This window comes from Lagopus muta, chromosome 6 (assembly GCF_023343835.1).
Source record: "Lagopus muta isolate bLagMut1 chromosome 6, bLagMut1 primary, whole genome shotgun sequence".
NCBI classification, from domain to species: domain Eukaryota; kingdom Metazoa; phylum Chordata; class Aves; order Galliformes; family Phasianidae; genus Lagopus; species Lagopus muta.
The window spans coordinates 35,980,383-35,993,073 of record NC_064438.1 but is presented as its reverse complement, the minus strand read 5'-3'; the positions used below and the strand labels follow the sequence as shown (position 1 = coordinate 35,993,073).

At 40.4% G+C, this 12,691-nt stretch overlaps 1 protein-coding gene across 1 annotated transcript; it reads right to left on the bottom strand.

Annotated features, from left to right (window-relative positions):
- Positions 1-594: 594 nt before the first annotated feature.
- Positions 595-10,378, bottom strand: PSMA6 (proteasome 20S subunit alpha 6). The gene is made up of 7 exons (XM_048949083.1): positions 10,191-10,378; positions 7,151-7,245; positions 6,053-6,134; positions 5,653-5,808; positions 3,603-3,781; positions 2,193-2,287; positions 595-803 (listed from the first exon to the last, which is right to left on the bottom strand). Exons 1-7 carry the CDS (start codon positions 10,264-10,266, stop codon positions 746-748), a joined length of 741 nt encoding a protein of 246 aa, XP_048805040.1. The 5' UTR covers positions 10,267-10,378; the 3' UTR covers positions 595-745.
- Positions 10,379-12,691: the final 2,313 nt, after the last annotated feature.

The following is a 12,691-nucleotide window of genomic DNA, read 5'->3' as shown; positions in this document are numbered from 1 at the left end:
AGAGACATTCTTGTTCATGGATCTTTTCTGTCAGCCCCATCCAGCCCAACACAGATTTTGTCATTACCCAAAGACTCCAGCCGGGTAGGGGACATCCAAAATCCCAAAGTACACAGAGAATTCGTTTCCCCTAAGTGCTAGCTTCAGAGCTGTTCAATTGTAACAGACATCTATTATTCCTTCCCCTTCCCAAACAAATTTGTCTGAAGGAATGCACAGGGAATCACAGCTCAAGTTTTTTCTTCAGCTTTTGTTATACTTTCTCATACAAACCTGAGCAAATCCTCAGGATTTAAATTGATGTCCTTTTAATTTTTCCTGGGATAAAACAGTAATGTTATAAGACTTTCAACATCAGGGAAAAAGAGAACAAATGGAAATGTAACAGTTATCAAGACACACACCACAATCTGATACAAAACATTACATTAGGATTAAAATAGCTCAGATGAAAACTACAGAGCTGAGGACAAAATTTATATTAAGATAAAATTAACAGGCAAATAATCACCATAGAAACATTCAAAGTCATGTATTTTGATGAGAACTTCATAAAACAAAGATTAAAAAAATACATTAAAAGGAGACATTGAGTATTTCAAAAACCTCTGTTTTATTTGTACAGAGTAAAATACATTGTATTGTGAACATCGTTTTCATCCCATAATCGAAAGCCATTATTAAGTGTCTTCTTTTCACCAAATACCCTGGTCAGAAGCACAGACAATGGAAATAGGAAAGCTAATTAGTCTCTCTCTGCCAGAGCTACAAGGTGCATGTCAATCTCTGTTTCTGTAAGGATCCTGAAAGAACAAAAAGAAATCCTGAATAGCTTCAATGATTCTTCCCCTTAAACTCCAACCTACTATCTATTCAAATTGCTTTTATACATTTCAGCCCTTTAGAGCCCTGCTGCCAAGGCCACAACCCAACATTTCAACTGTTTTTGAAAAACAAAGGAAGAATCAAAGCCACTAACTCTTTAAGTAGCAAGTGGTAGAAAAAGAATAGGTAATTTCTCCTATGCAATACATTTGCAAGCTGGGACCTGGTGAAAATAATGGGTATGGTAATTAGTGCAATTACTCCAAGGAACACACATGTTCTTATAGCTTTTTCCTTCTGTTTGTTACCCATCTTTCTGAAAAGGACATGACTGGTAAATGAAGTTTGGCAGAGGGGTAGCACTGGAAAAGGGATTATTCAGCTCTTGTATGCTTTTTCAGAAATGCTACACTATTCTGTTGTCCTAAACATCCATTTTGAAATGTAAAATCACTCATCAACACCGAGTCAACTTTACAGCATTAAGAAGCACTCAAAAGTTTGCACCTGTAGGGCTCTGAGGTTTGAAGCCTCTCTCCTATCCTCACCTGCTAAGTGATTAGACTGAAACAGCAGAGGATTTCCTCCTCACCTCAACTGTTCCTCAGTTTTTTTGTTTTATTTTAATGAAAAAATCAAACCAAGAGACAATGAAAGACTAAGGCAAAAATTAATGAATGACTCTATGGCAAGCCTGACTAGTAACACATACCTAGATGGTCTTTTTGCATTAATCGAAATGCCTCCAGATTTATTCTTACATTCTTTCACACTATAATATGCTGTATGAGAAGGCAGTCCAGCACACTTCATCTAATGTGAGGCACAGCCTGCAGCAGGAAGATTTCCAGGTATTGTCTGGCTAGGCTGACCTCGTAACCATGCTGCACACACAGGGCTGCACTCCAACTCAGACAATAGTGAAGGCAGCAGGGAGGAAATGGCAGGTCTTCCTTTCAATCTGGGTAAGAATGTGCTGTACTTGGAAAGTAAATGTTCAGCCAGTTCCAAATCACTGCAGTGATTTGTCCAGAATATTTTAATCTTGTCAAAATAACTGCATTAATTGTCATGTTGAAAGTAGATTCCAGATACTAGTACAAACCATTTTTTAGAAATTCTCTTAAGCATTAAAGAAATATCCAGAGCAGACATAACAAGGTTTTGATCATCATACAAAACAACACTCTTTTAAAAAGACTGGCCTCCCTAGCCAGTTTAAAAACAAGATGCTGCTTTAGAGTATTTATTATTATTAATTGAACAGTGTCTTTTACACATTTTGAAATTACAAATAAAAAAAATATAACAATCAGAAAACAAAGCTCAAACTTCATGTTCTATCAACAGCGATCATGATCACTTACCTGAACTTTGGATTTTCCACTGTAACTACACCAACTTCTATTTCTGAAGGTTTGAAATCAATGGATAGTACAGTAGACAGGCATGTTATTGCTGTCTGAAAGATGATAAAAAATTATCAATAAACAGAAAGAACGAAAGCATTTTTAGTAGATTTAGCATTAACAATTATTCTCTCTTCTAGTTTTATTTCCTTCCACCTCTAAACCTCAGCCATAAAGTTTCAAATAGTTTCTGCTTGGTACAGAATATACTGCTTCTCCAGTTCTCTCTCCAAGAAGTTCAATCTAAAAAAGCCAATGGATACATTTTCTTAACAGGAAAAAAAAAAAAAAGAAAAAAGAAAAAAAAAAGACAAAACCAAAACCTTTATCAGGCAAAGATTAACATCCCAGGTCCTGAGAACAGAACATGTTCCCTAAGTGGCAAACAACAGATATAATCATTACTCAAAGCATGTTACTTGTGTGGCTTCCATTTTGGCTTGTCTTCTGGTCACTAAAATTACATTGGCTGTTTTTAGAAGTTGCATTTAATTATGGCTTTTATTTATTTTTTTTCACTTTAGTCATCACCTGTTTTAAGAGGTGTTCTTTCCAACTTCACTCATGCTTTGAAGTCAAGTTATAATAATGCTGAAGATGTATTCCTAAAATGATGACTGACCACAAAAAGCTTTGTAAAACTGCTACATAGCCAGATGCTTACCAAATCAGTTATTTTGCATAGCATTCACATGTCTTAATACAATACTCTGTTTTAACTTACAGTGGGGTCAATTGCTTCAGATTTTATACCTTATTTCAACTGCTAATCTTGCAAAGCAAGAGACCTAACATTACAAGAGAACAAGACCAGGCAGGAGAAACAGGTGGGCCATAGAAGAGGACTGCTTAGACAGCTCTCTACGGTGTAGGTGAAAAAGGATAACTATAACACAAGCTCATTAACCTGTTATATAAACAGGGTATGCTTTTATAATGGGCCTTGAACAACAGTTCTCACAGTAGGCAGAGCATCCGTTGCTGCGTGTGCTGGACTGAAGCAATAGTGGTGCTCACCTTGTTTGAAACACTGTTTAACATTGTTTTAAGCACCACTGAAAAAATATTAGACTGGTATGCCCAGAATCAAGCACTGCAACAACTAGCCACCAACTACAGCAGGAGTGCTACAGCCACTGGTTCCACTTCAGCTGATATAACGCAGAAAAACCAGATGAGAGGACTCTAAATGCTTACAAAATACCTTCAAAGAACTTTCTGGTTGAAAAGCTATCCTTGCTCTGGCAACAGTACAAAGCAGTCAGAATACAGGAAATGCCTAACTGCACTCCTTTGTATCAGAATTCTACGTATGCCATAGTCATTAAAAATACTTTGACAAATCTTTACTGCCTTCTACCAGCCTACCTCTACAGTTTGTTCATATGTCCAATCAAATTTCTTCTTTACTTTCTTTTCAAGGAAACTGGTCGACTCTGTCTGTTTAACTCCTGCAGCTGTGGCCTTGAATCCACAATAGTAACCTGCTGGATCACACTTGTACACCTGAGGGCCGTGCTCTTCATCAATACCAATCAAAATCATACCTGGAAGAGAAAGTTTGTTTGTTATTATTTCTTTTTCCAATATTAGCAGTTTTACTGAACCAAAGAACAGTTTGATACTCCTTTCCTAAGAAACACATGCATGCAAAGCAGTAGATCCTCACACATAAGTTCAATATCTAGAGCTGAGTGTTCTTTTTTATCTCTCATTTGCCTTTTCTTACCAGTGACTCACACCAGGCATGCAACTCACTTTTGTGCAAACTAGATTTGTGTCATACCCAAAGAAAGCTATTCATTAAACATAGAAATGTTCTGGCCAGCCTCACTGTGTAAAGAACAACAAAGTCAGGAAATAAAGAAGTTTAATCCTGATACAAGTTCACATCCTGTGTATCATATACCAATGAGACTTTGAAAACATAAAAATCATTCAGTAAAGATGCTTTTTACCAGAAAGCAACTTTACAAACACATTGACGTTATTTGAAATATTAAAAGATCACTTTTAGATTTTTAAACAGTGAGGAGAAAAAAAAGAGGAAATATCAGAAGACAAAACAGAATCTTTGAAGGCCATTTGACTAAGTGTTTTCCATTTGCGATTTCAAGTGGTATAAACTGGTTAAATCCCTGCAGTGCATCTGTGTCCACCTACACTTCCAGATCTACAGTTTCGAAGTTTCAGCATACACATTAAAAATAACTCAAAATAACAACAACAAAAAGAAAGCATCTTCTACTGCTTTTAGCTTTACGCTTGTGTAACTTTTAAATAGTAGCTGCAGCTATATCAGCTTCTGAACAACTACTACTGCAGATGAAAAATAAATCCCTATCAACTTCTCAAAAAAAAAAAAAAAAAAAGTATTCCTTAATTTTGACATTTTTCTTCTTGCGCAGAAAAAAGTTCACTTTCTATCAGTATCAAAGTATGGGAAGTGCCAAGCAAAGAAATGATTGTTCCCAAACATTACAAGTATATAAGCATGGGAAAATTTCCCCATCATAGAAACTGTGGTGCAACCCTCAACGCTGCTTTAGTAAGAAGTTCCAGTGCCTACACTTCTGCCTTACCAGAAGTGATTCATTAGTTCCAAAAATATTCTCTTTAAAAGAAAAATTAAAAACAACAACAACAACAGAAAAAAACTTAGACAGAATGTTGAATGAAACAGCAAATGAGGAAACATGAAGTCTTTTACCTCAGTTCCCAGACAATCTACCAATATGGCTACACTTTGCTCATGGCCAAGTGTAAGAGAACCAAAAAAAAAAAAAAAAAAAAAGAAAAGGAAGTCAAAACCAACCTCAAAGTACAAGGATTACTAACTGTGGTAGAAATACACACACACACACACACATATTTTTTTTCTCATTTAAACATAAGTTACATTTGCTATTATGAAGAAATATCTGTGCAGAAACGTAGACAAGTGAAATTAAATACATCTTCCGTACAATACACAGAAAAAGATTAAGTTAAAAGCACCAGTTAAGCTTCTTTTTAGCCTATACACATTACTTAGATACAAAACAGTTGAAGTGTGCACAATCTGCATTCTCCACATATCCGTGATGTTTATGCAGACCACATATGCTAGAAAGAAGAGCATCTTCCATTAACAGCCATCACCCAGCAAGCAGACTAGGCCCATAAAGCTAAAATAAAATAGCAAAATGTTTTAAAAGCACTTAAATAATTCCCTTAAATTTAAAACCTAAGACAATGGTAGAATCGTGCTTTCAATTCAAGACTTCCAAGATTATTCTCATCTGGTTGTTCATCCCTCTCAGTTCTTTGGTGACATTCATGCAATTTTTCACAATTTGAAAACAGGTAAGAATCTCATAAGTTACACTTGTTGCACGATTAAAGCAGAAACAGCACAGATTCCATACACTGTACTTACAGCAACCAAGAGGCCTCATTTCAGCATTTTGCGTATAGACCTGAGAAATATCCGCAATCCTTTTACATAGCATATCCACAGGGATGTCGTAGCCATACTTGTACTTCCAGTTAGCAGCCTCATAGCGGGCCCTCTGCACCTGGGATCTGCTGTCAGCTAGAGAGAAAGAGTTAGTATCAATTGCACTGACTGTGTACCACATTTATTCCCAGCATTTGAGAAAGCCACACCCAACTCTAAGTTAAAATACACACACATGAGAACTAGACAATTTTTCTAAAACTAGACTGAGAGAAACAAACTTCCTTGAGTGAATAATTAATTTTATGCAATGCACAGTTGGTAAATTAAATAGAAATACTGACACTTCAGATAGTTAAAAAGATGGTGAATTAAATACCTGTCATTCCTGTCATCACACAGCCAATATTTTCAGTAATGCTGAACAAATGAGTTACTGTGTTGGAATCCAGTAACTTGTCCTAAAGAAGAAATAGAAATATAAATCACAGAATATCCTGAGCTGGAAGGTCCCACAAGGATCACCAAGTCCAACCACCTAGCTCCACGCAGGACAACCTAAAATCCAAACCCTATGCCTGAGAGCATTGTCCAAATGCTCCTTGAACTCCAGCAGGTTGAGGCCATGCCCACTGCTCTGGGGAGCCTGCTTGATGCCCATCATTCTCTGGTGAAGAACCTTTCCCTAACCCCCAACACAACCCTTCCCTGCTGCAGCTCTATGCCGTTCCCTCAGGTACTGCTGCTGTTGCCATTACCAGAGAGCAAAGATCCTCACCATCCCTCTGCTCCCTGTGAGGAGCTGCAAGCCACCACAAGGCCTCCCCTCAGAGTTCTCTGTTATGGGCTGAACAAACCAAGGGACCTCAACTGCTCCTCATACACCTTGCCTTCCAGACCCTTCACCATCTTTGCAGCTCTCCTTCAGATGCTCAATATCTAGAAAAGGCTGTCAACTAAAGCATGACCAATACTGAAGTCCTTTTCTATCTCAGTAAATTTTGAAAACAAAACAATAAGACTTGAGTTCCTAGTCCACGTTGTCTTCAAACACAAGAGTTTTTTTTATCCCTTTGTCAACAGTACAACACCACTGTGCTAAAACACTCATGAAAACATTATTGTGCTACTGGCATACTGGTTTTTTTAGTAGGAATTAAAGAAGAGAAATTAGAAAACTGACTTTGGTAACTCAGCCCTTACAATTCAGAACAATGTATGCATGTCAAAGTACACCAGACCCTAATATTTTTTTTTCCTTCAGCAGCTCTAGAGAAAAAACATTATTGAAGTACTCAGTGATAAAACATACAGCTGAGCACCAAACAAAGCTATAATTCAGGATAATCAGAACAACAAGCTATCAAACAGCTATATACGTCAGTGATAAACATAATCATAATGGTGTGGCACTACACCCTCTGCTTATTTTATTCCTCACTTCCTCCCAGCCCTCTTTCAAAAATAGACTACTTACAGGTACTTTCTTCTGCGTTACAATTACTGCAGAGTCTTTCCCACGAACAGCTACAGACGTAAGTCCACCCTGGTTTATGGCCTTAAAAGCATACTCTAGAAAAATATACAAAAGATATTAAAAACTCTATTAGATACGTTACTATTAGCAACTCTGTCACATCTACAGCCCTCGAAATCTCACCACGTTCTATTAGTGCTTCGTTCAGGTATTTCTAATAATTTGCCTTTTTCTTCTACGACAATACTTAACAATTTGTTTTAAATTAAAATGGCAATTCTGCACTTGACCGAAACATTAATCCAGCATAACTGTAAATCTTACACATAATTTTTAATATGTGGAGCTTTCAAGTATTACTACCATTGCAAGGATGTGATTTCTTCTGTCCATTTCAGTCAATACAGACAAAAACTGAAATAACATGCAAGGAAGAGAAATTTTAATCTTATCACATCTTCTGACTTGATATTCAAATACTACAGAGTTTTAATTTACTTTATAAAACAAAATCTGTGTACACACCTACTAAAAAGCATTATTCAGACAAATGATTGAAGTTCCCTTCATGTAATAAAGAAATACATTTCCCTTTATTAACAATTTCAAAAGCCTCAAAGGTCTTTAAAAAATCTTTATCTGGTAATATATGATAAGTACCCAGAATTTCCTAATATCTAGTCAAGAGACGAAAGTTTCAGGCACTAACTAGATGTAGATTTTTTTTTTTTATTATTTATGTTTATGTTTATTTATTTTTTATTTTTAGTTATGTGAATGAGGCTGGAATTCAGAACAATCCACTAAAACTATATTCTAAAACAATATGAGAAAGAAGGTAAGCTGTTTTAAAAGCTGCAAAATCTGTGGCAAACTGGAACATCAGATCTTTCCTCTAAACATCATGCAGTGCTTCACAACTGTGCAGCTGGCTGAGCACTGACACAGGCTGTCCAGTGGCTGTGGAGTCCCCTTCTTGGAGATCTTCAGAAGCAGCCTGGACATGGCCCTGGACATCCTGCTCTGGGTGTCCCTGCTTGAGCAGGGGTTGGAGAGGATGGACCCAGAGGTCTCGGACAGTCTCAACCAGTTTGTAAATCTGACACATAGGTGTGAGAAGGAATAAGCGCCTTCAGAAACTTTTGCTCACAAGTACTGAGAACCAGGCAGAATGCTGGCATTTCAGTCTGATATCAGTCTGCTGGAAATCTGTTCTGGAAAAAAAAAAATCAAGTTTTAAGGCAGCCTTAGAGCAACACATGTGCCTACACCTATCCTCAACAGCACCTGATTAACTGGAATCTAGCACACATACCAAGATCCACACAATTCAGAAAAAAAAGAAAAAGGCTGGAATCATATAGTTGACCACAAGCAAACATATCTTCTACCCATACTGTGTCTAGATACTAGCCAGGAGAGACATTTGTGTGGGATCATTCCCAACTTATTAACCTGGCTGCTGGCAGAGCGATCTCATACTTGAGGTTAACTAGCGCATCTAAGTACTTATCTCCCCATCTTTCCCTAGCAGACAGGTACTCAAAGTACCTTTAATACAACTTCAAACTACATGTAAATACTCTCAAACACACATACAGATACTCCTCAGACCTGGACAAAAGATACGCAAGTGCCATACATTCCTCATATATTAACTTAACTGATGAACATATCCAGGAGGCAGAAACCCTCAATTTACTCTTTGCTACAGGATGCAGAAACTATGACCAGCAGGTAGTACTTGCAGCAAAGAGAGCCAGAAAGGTGTTCCAGACCAACTGGCATGCTTTAATAGCAACTGAAGACTGTATCCTGTGACTCTTACATTACACAGCCACTAACAACCAATGCAAAAAAGTGTTGTTCTCACTAACCAAGTTGCATACAAACTATACATGCACTACAGGTATTAATAAAGCGCACGTATATGTGTGTAGTTAGTACAGGTAACTTTCTACCTACATAAAGACATTCATATACATGCAATTTCATATTTGTACCTTGTGAAAAGGGCTCTCCAGGACTGCACAGCCTACCCAGGTAAGCCTATTCCACACAGAAGGTCAGACACAAAAGAAACTATTGGCTACTACTGACAACTTGTGCAGACTGATCTCAGCAACTTCCTTTCCTGGAGAACAGATGAATGTACAGATGTGCTATGTAATGCACACAGTCAGGCTGCTGCAGCTGGGGAAGAGCCACTGGGATCTAGGGAGAGAGCATCAGGATGGTGCTGCAAGAACAAGTAACTCATCTGGTCCAGTACTGAAGATCTTTTAGACACGCTGTGGATAAACTGCCTTTGCACTACTAAAAATTGGCTACATTGTTACAGAGGACCCTAAAAAGAGCACTAGGAGGCACTTCTGCAGAACCTGGTGCACTGGAAAAAGAAAAATAGATTCAGTTACCTAAAGAAGAAAAATAATTTTGGCTGCAGCTTAATCTCAGAATGTTTGCAGACGCTGGAAATAAAGGCTGGTTGCTATTATCTCACAGGCCATACTGCACAGGACACACACACCGTATTCAGGTGTAACAATGGGGAGCATGGATTACTGCCAAGCTCTGACTCTGATGTTCTGGTACTGTTTGGGACAGCCCAAGTCCCATTCCAAACTGCTATCGTACCTCTCAGATCCCAGAGCACAACGCTGGTAACAAGATTAACTGGAAGAAACACTTAAGGGGAACAAACGGCTGTCCGGGCAGCCCTGAAGTCCCCGGAATGGCACGGAGGCACAGGACACACCACAAGGCTCTAAACCGCCCCTCACCACCAGCGAAGCCGCCCTCTCAGCCTCCACGCACGACCTAGCTGGCTGCCCCAGCGCCCCTCTTCTCGCCGCGGTACCAGCTAGGGCAGAACCGAGCCCCCGTGCCCGGCCAAGGGAAGCACCACGCTTCCCTCTCCTCCGAGGCAGCGGCCCGATACGGCGGAGCTCTCCCTCGCCGGCCGCAGCCCGGCACCGCGGGAAGGCCCGGCCCGTGACGGGGCAATTCAACGGCGACATCCCCGGGGCTCAGCACCCACCGACTTGATAGAGGCGGCCCTCGGGCGAGAAGATGGTGATGTGGCGGTCGAAGCCGGCACTGGAACCTCGAGACATGGCGGCGGCGGCGGGAGCGTCACGACCGAGGGGCTGTCAGCGTGCAGGACCCCACCGCTACCGCAACGGGCCGCCGCCGGAGCGCTTCCGGGTCACGGGCGGCGCGCAGGCGCCCAAGGCCTCCCAGCTCCCGCACCGTCACGCTCCATCCCCACCACTGCGCATGCCCGAACTGCGCGGCGCCCGTCGGCCTCGTGCCTCCCCTCCGGAGAGCGTGCGCAGTAGGGCGGTTGGGCTCGGTCGCGGGGCGTCGCGTCGTGACTCGCCGCCTCCGCCGGACGATCCGGGAGCCAAGATGCTGCCTGGCGGAAAGGGGGGGGGGAGGCCGCGGTGCCGCGGGAACACCCGTGAAACAGAAAAGCTCCGGTGTGAGCTGCGCGGGCAGCCTGCGGAAAAACAGCCCCTTTGGTTTCCTAACAAAGCGCTTCCACGCGTTGTCTCAGTGAGCGTAATTTTAAAGAAATACAGCAGCCTCAAAGAGGGCGGTTAGGGTACTAGTGAGGAGGCCTTGTTCCTACAGCTGCATTGCAGCGCGATGTTTGAAGGCTGCCTCAGTCGGTGTCGGTGCGGAGGGAAATCTCCCTTTAAACTGACGAACACACATCTGCCTTTCAGCAGCCTGGATTTTCCCCGCTCAGTGGGGTGGGTCTTACTTTTTTTTCTTCTTTTTTTAAGTCGGGCCATTGAAAGCTGTGAAAGCTGTTTGGATAACCACACCTTCATTTCAAATACTTCCTGGTAAAATAGCGGATGACAGGTGCATTTTGGAGTGCATCATTTGCCCCCCATGAGATCTGCTTTAATTTTTTCCTTGCAGCTATCCTTTATTAATGGGACACTGAGTATTTATTACAAAATTGTCCCCTTCATTTTGGAACAGTGTTGTGGGCAAATGAAAAACGTTTAAAATTTGTGGTGGGAAGTCTCCAGCCCAGGGCCCCATCACCAGCTGTGACCAAAAGCAGATGCCCAAGGAAAAGCATTAAGGCTACAGAGAGCCTTTAACGATGCATTCCCTGAATATTCTCCCAGCCTCCTGCTGTCTGCAGGGACTTCCCAAAACAGTGATAGCATCTGGTTATTTAATAGCCCGGGCTGGGGTTCTCTTTCATGAACTTGCTGGTTTCCCTTTGAGCTCCTGTGAACTGCCTACATCCACAACATGCAGTAGCAAAGGCCTGCTCAGCACAATGTATTGTGAAGTTTCATCTGAACACTCAGGATTCCTAAGACCTCTGTTTCTTTTAAGATCTCTTTTCCTCTGGGCCTTAGCTTCCTAACTCCTACCATACATGAAGCTATTTTATATTGCAACATAGGACTTTAATAGCAGATGTTTTAGTTTTTTCCCCACGAGAAAAAGGAGACAAGAAAAGCAGAAGGAATGCTCAAACATTTCATCAGATTTCCAAAAAGCAACCAAGCAAGAAAATCCTTGACTTTTAAGTGTTTGGATTCAAAGATCCAATATTTTTCTTAGACCAGGACTGAGATTGAACAGTTGCTCAATACCATCAACATGGCAGAGCAGAAGTCATGCCACTTCGATGATACAGCTTCTAGAAGTTTTGTCCATCTATGTAGCAATTTCATCAAATTCCAAAGAATGGTTTTGTTTCACATGAGTAATCAAATATTTTCCATGTAATATCCATCATTTTCCATGTAATATCCATCATCTCTTACCAGCCATATGAGAATCAAAGTGCGTGCTGAAAGCTTCTGAGAAAGATGTTCTCACATCTTTTTTAACATTATAAACAGTAAGTGGATGATCTTGGAGATGAAATTGTTCCACAATAGCTACAATACAGGCTCAATCAGTCCACTCTTCCTCCAGTCTACCTTTCCAATGTGTCTCCATAACCAGGGCTTGCCAAAAGCCAAGCTGAGCATTCGTTCCACCTCATTCCCCTTTCCCCTCACTCCGTGGACTATCAAAGGGTACCTGTGCCGTTTGCAGTGGTTGCAGGCATACCAACTTCTATTGCATTTGGAGGACTTGCCAGAATTGGCCTTTCTGGATCTAAACACAAGCCCATCAATCTGATAAAGTAACACAAGGAAAACATTAAAATTCTTGTGGTTTTTTTTTGTTTTGTTTTGTTTTGTTTTACAGTACTATTGCACTAAAAGGTAACAAGTGTCAAGTAGATCTCGACTTGCTCTTTTGTTGTTGCCTATAAGAATTTCTAGTTACTGCCAATTTTTGTTTAGAAAATTCAAGCATTTCCATAAGAAAACTAGTCCAGTGGCATGAAATCTTGTCAGAAGTAGCAAATCTAAGACTGTGAAAGAACAATACAGTATTTCACCAGCTGTTTTTACAGACAAAATCTTAAAGTATGTTGTGACAATAAATCTTTTGCATTGAATGTAATCAAATGAATTCCAATTAAAGTGAGGAAGTATTAGAGCTACATGT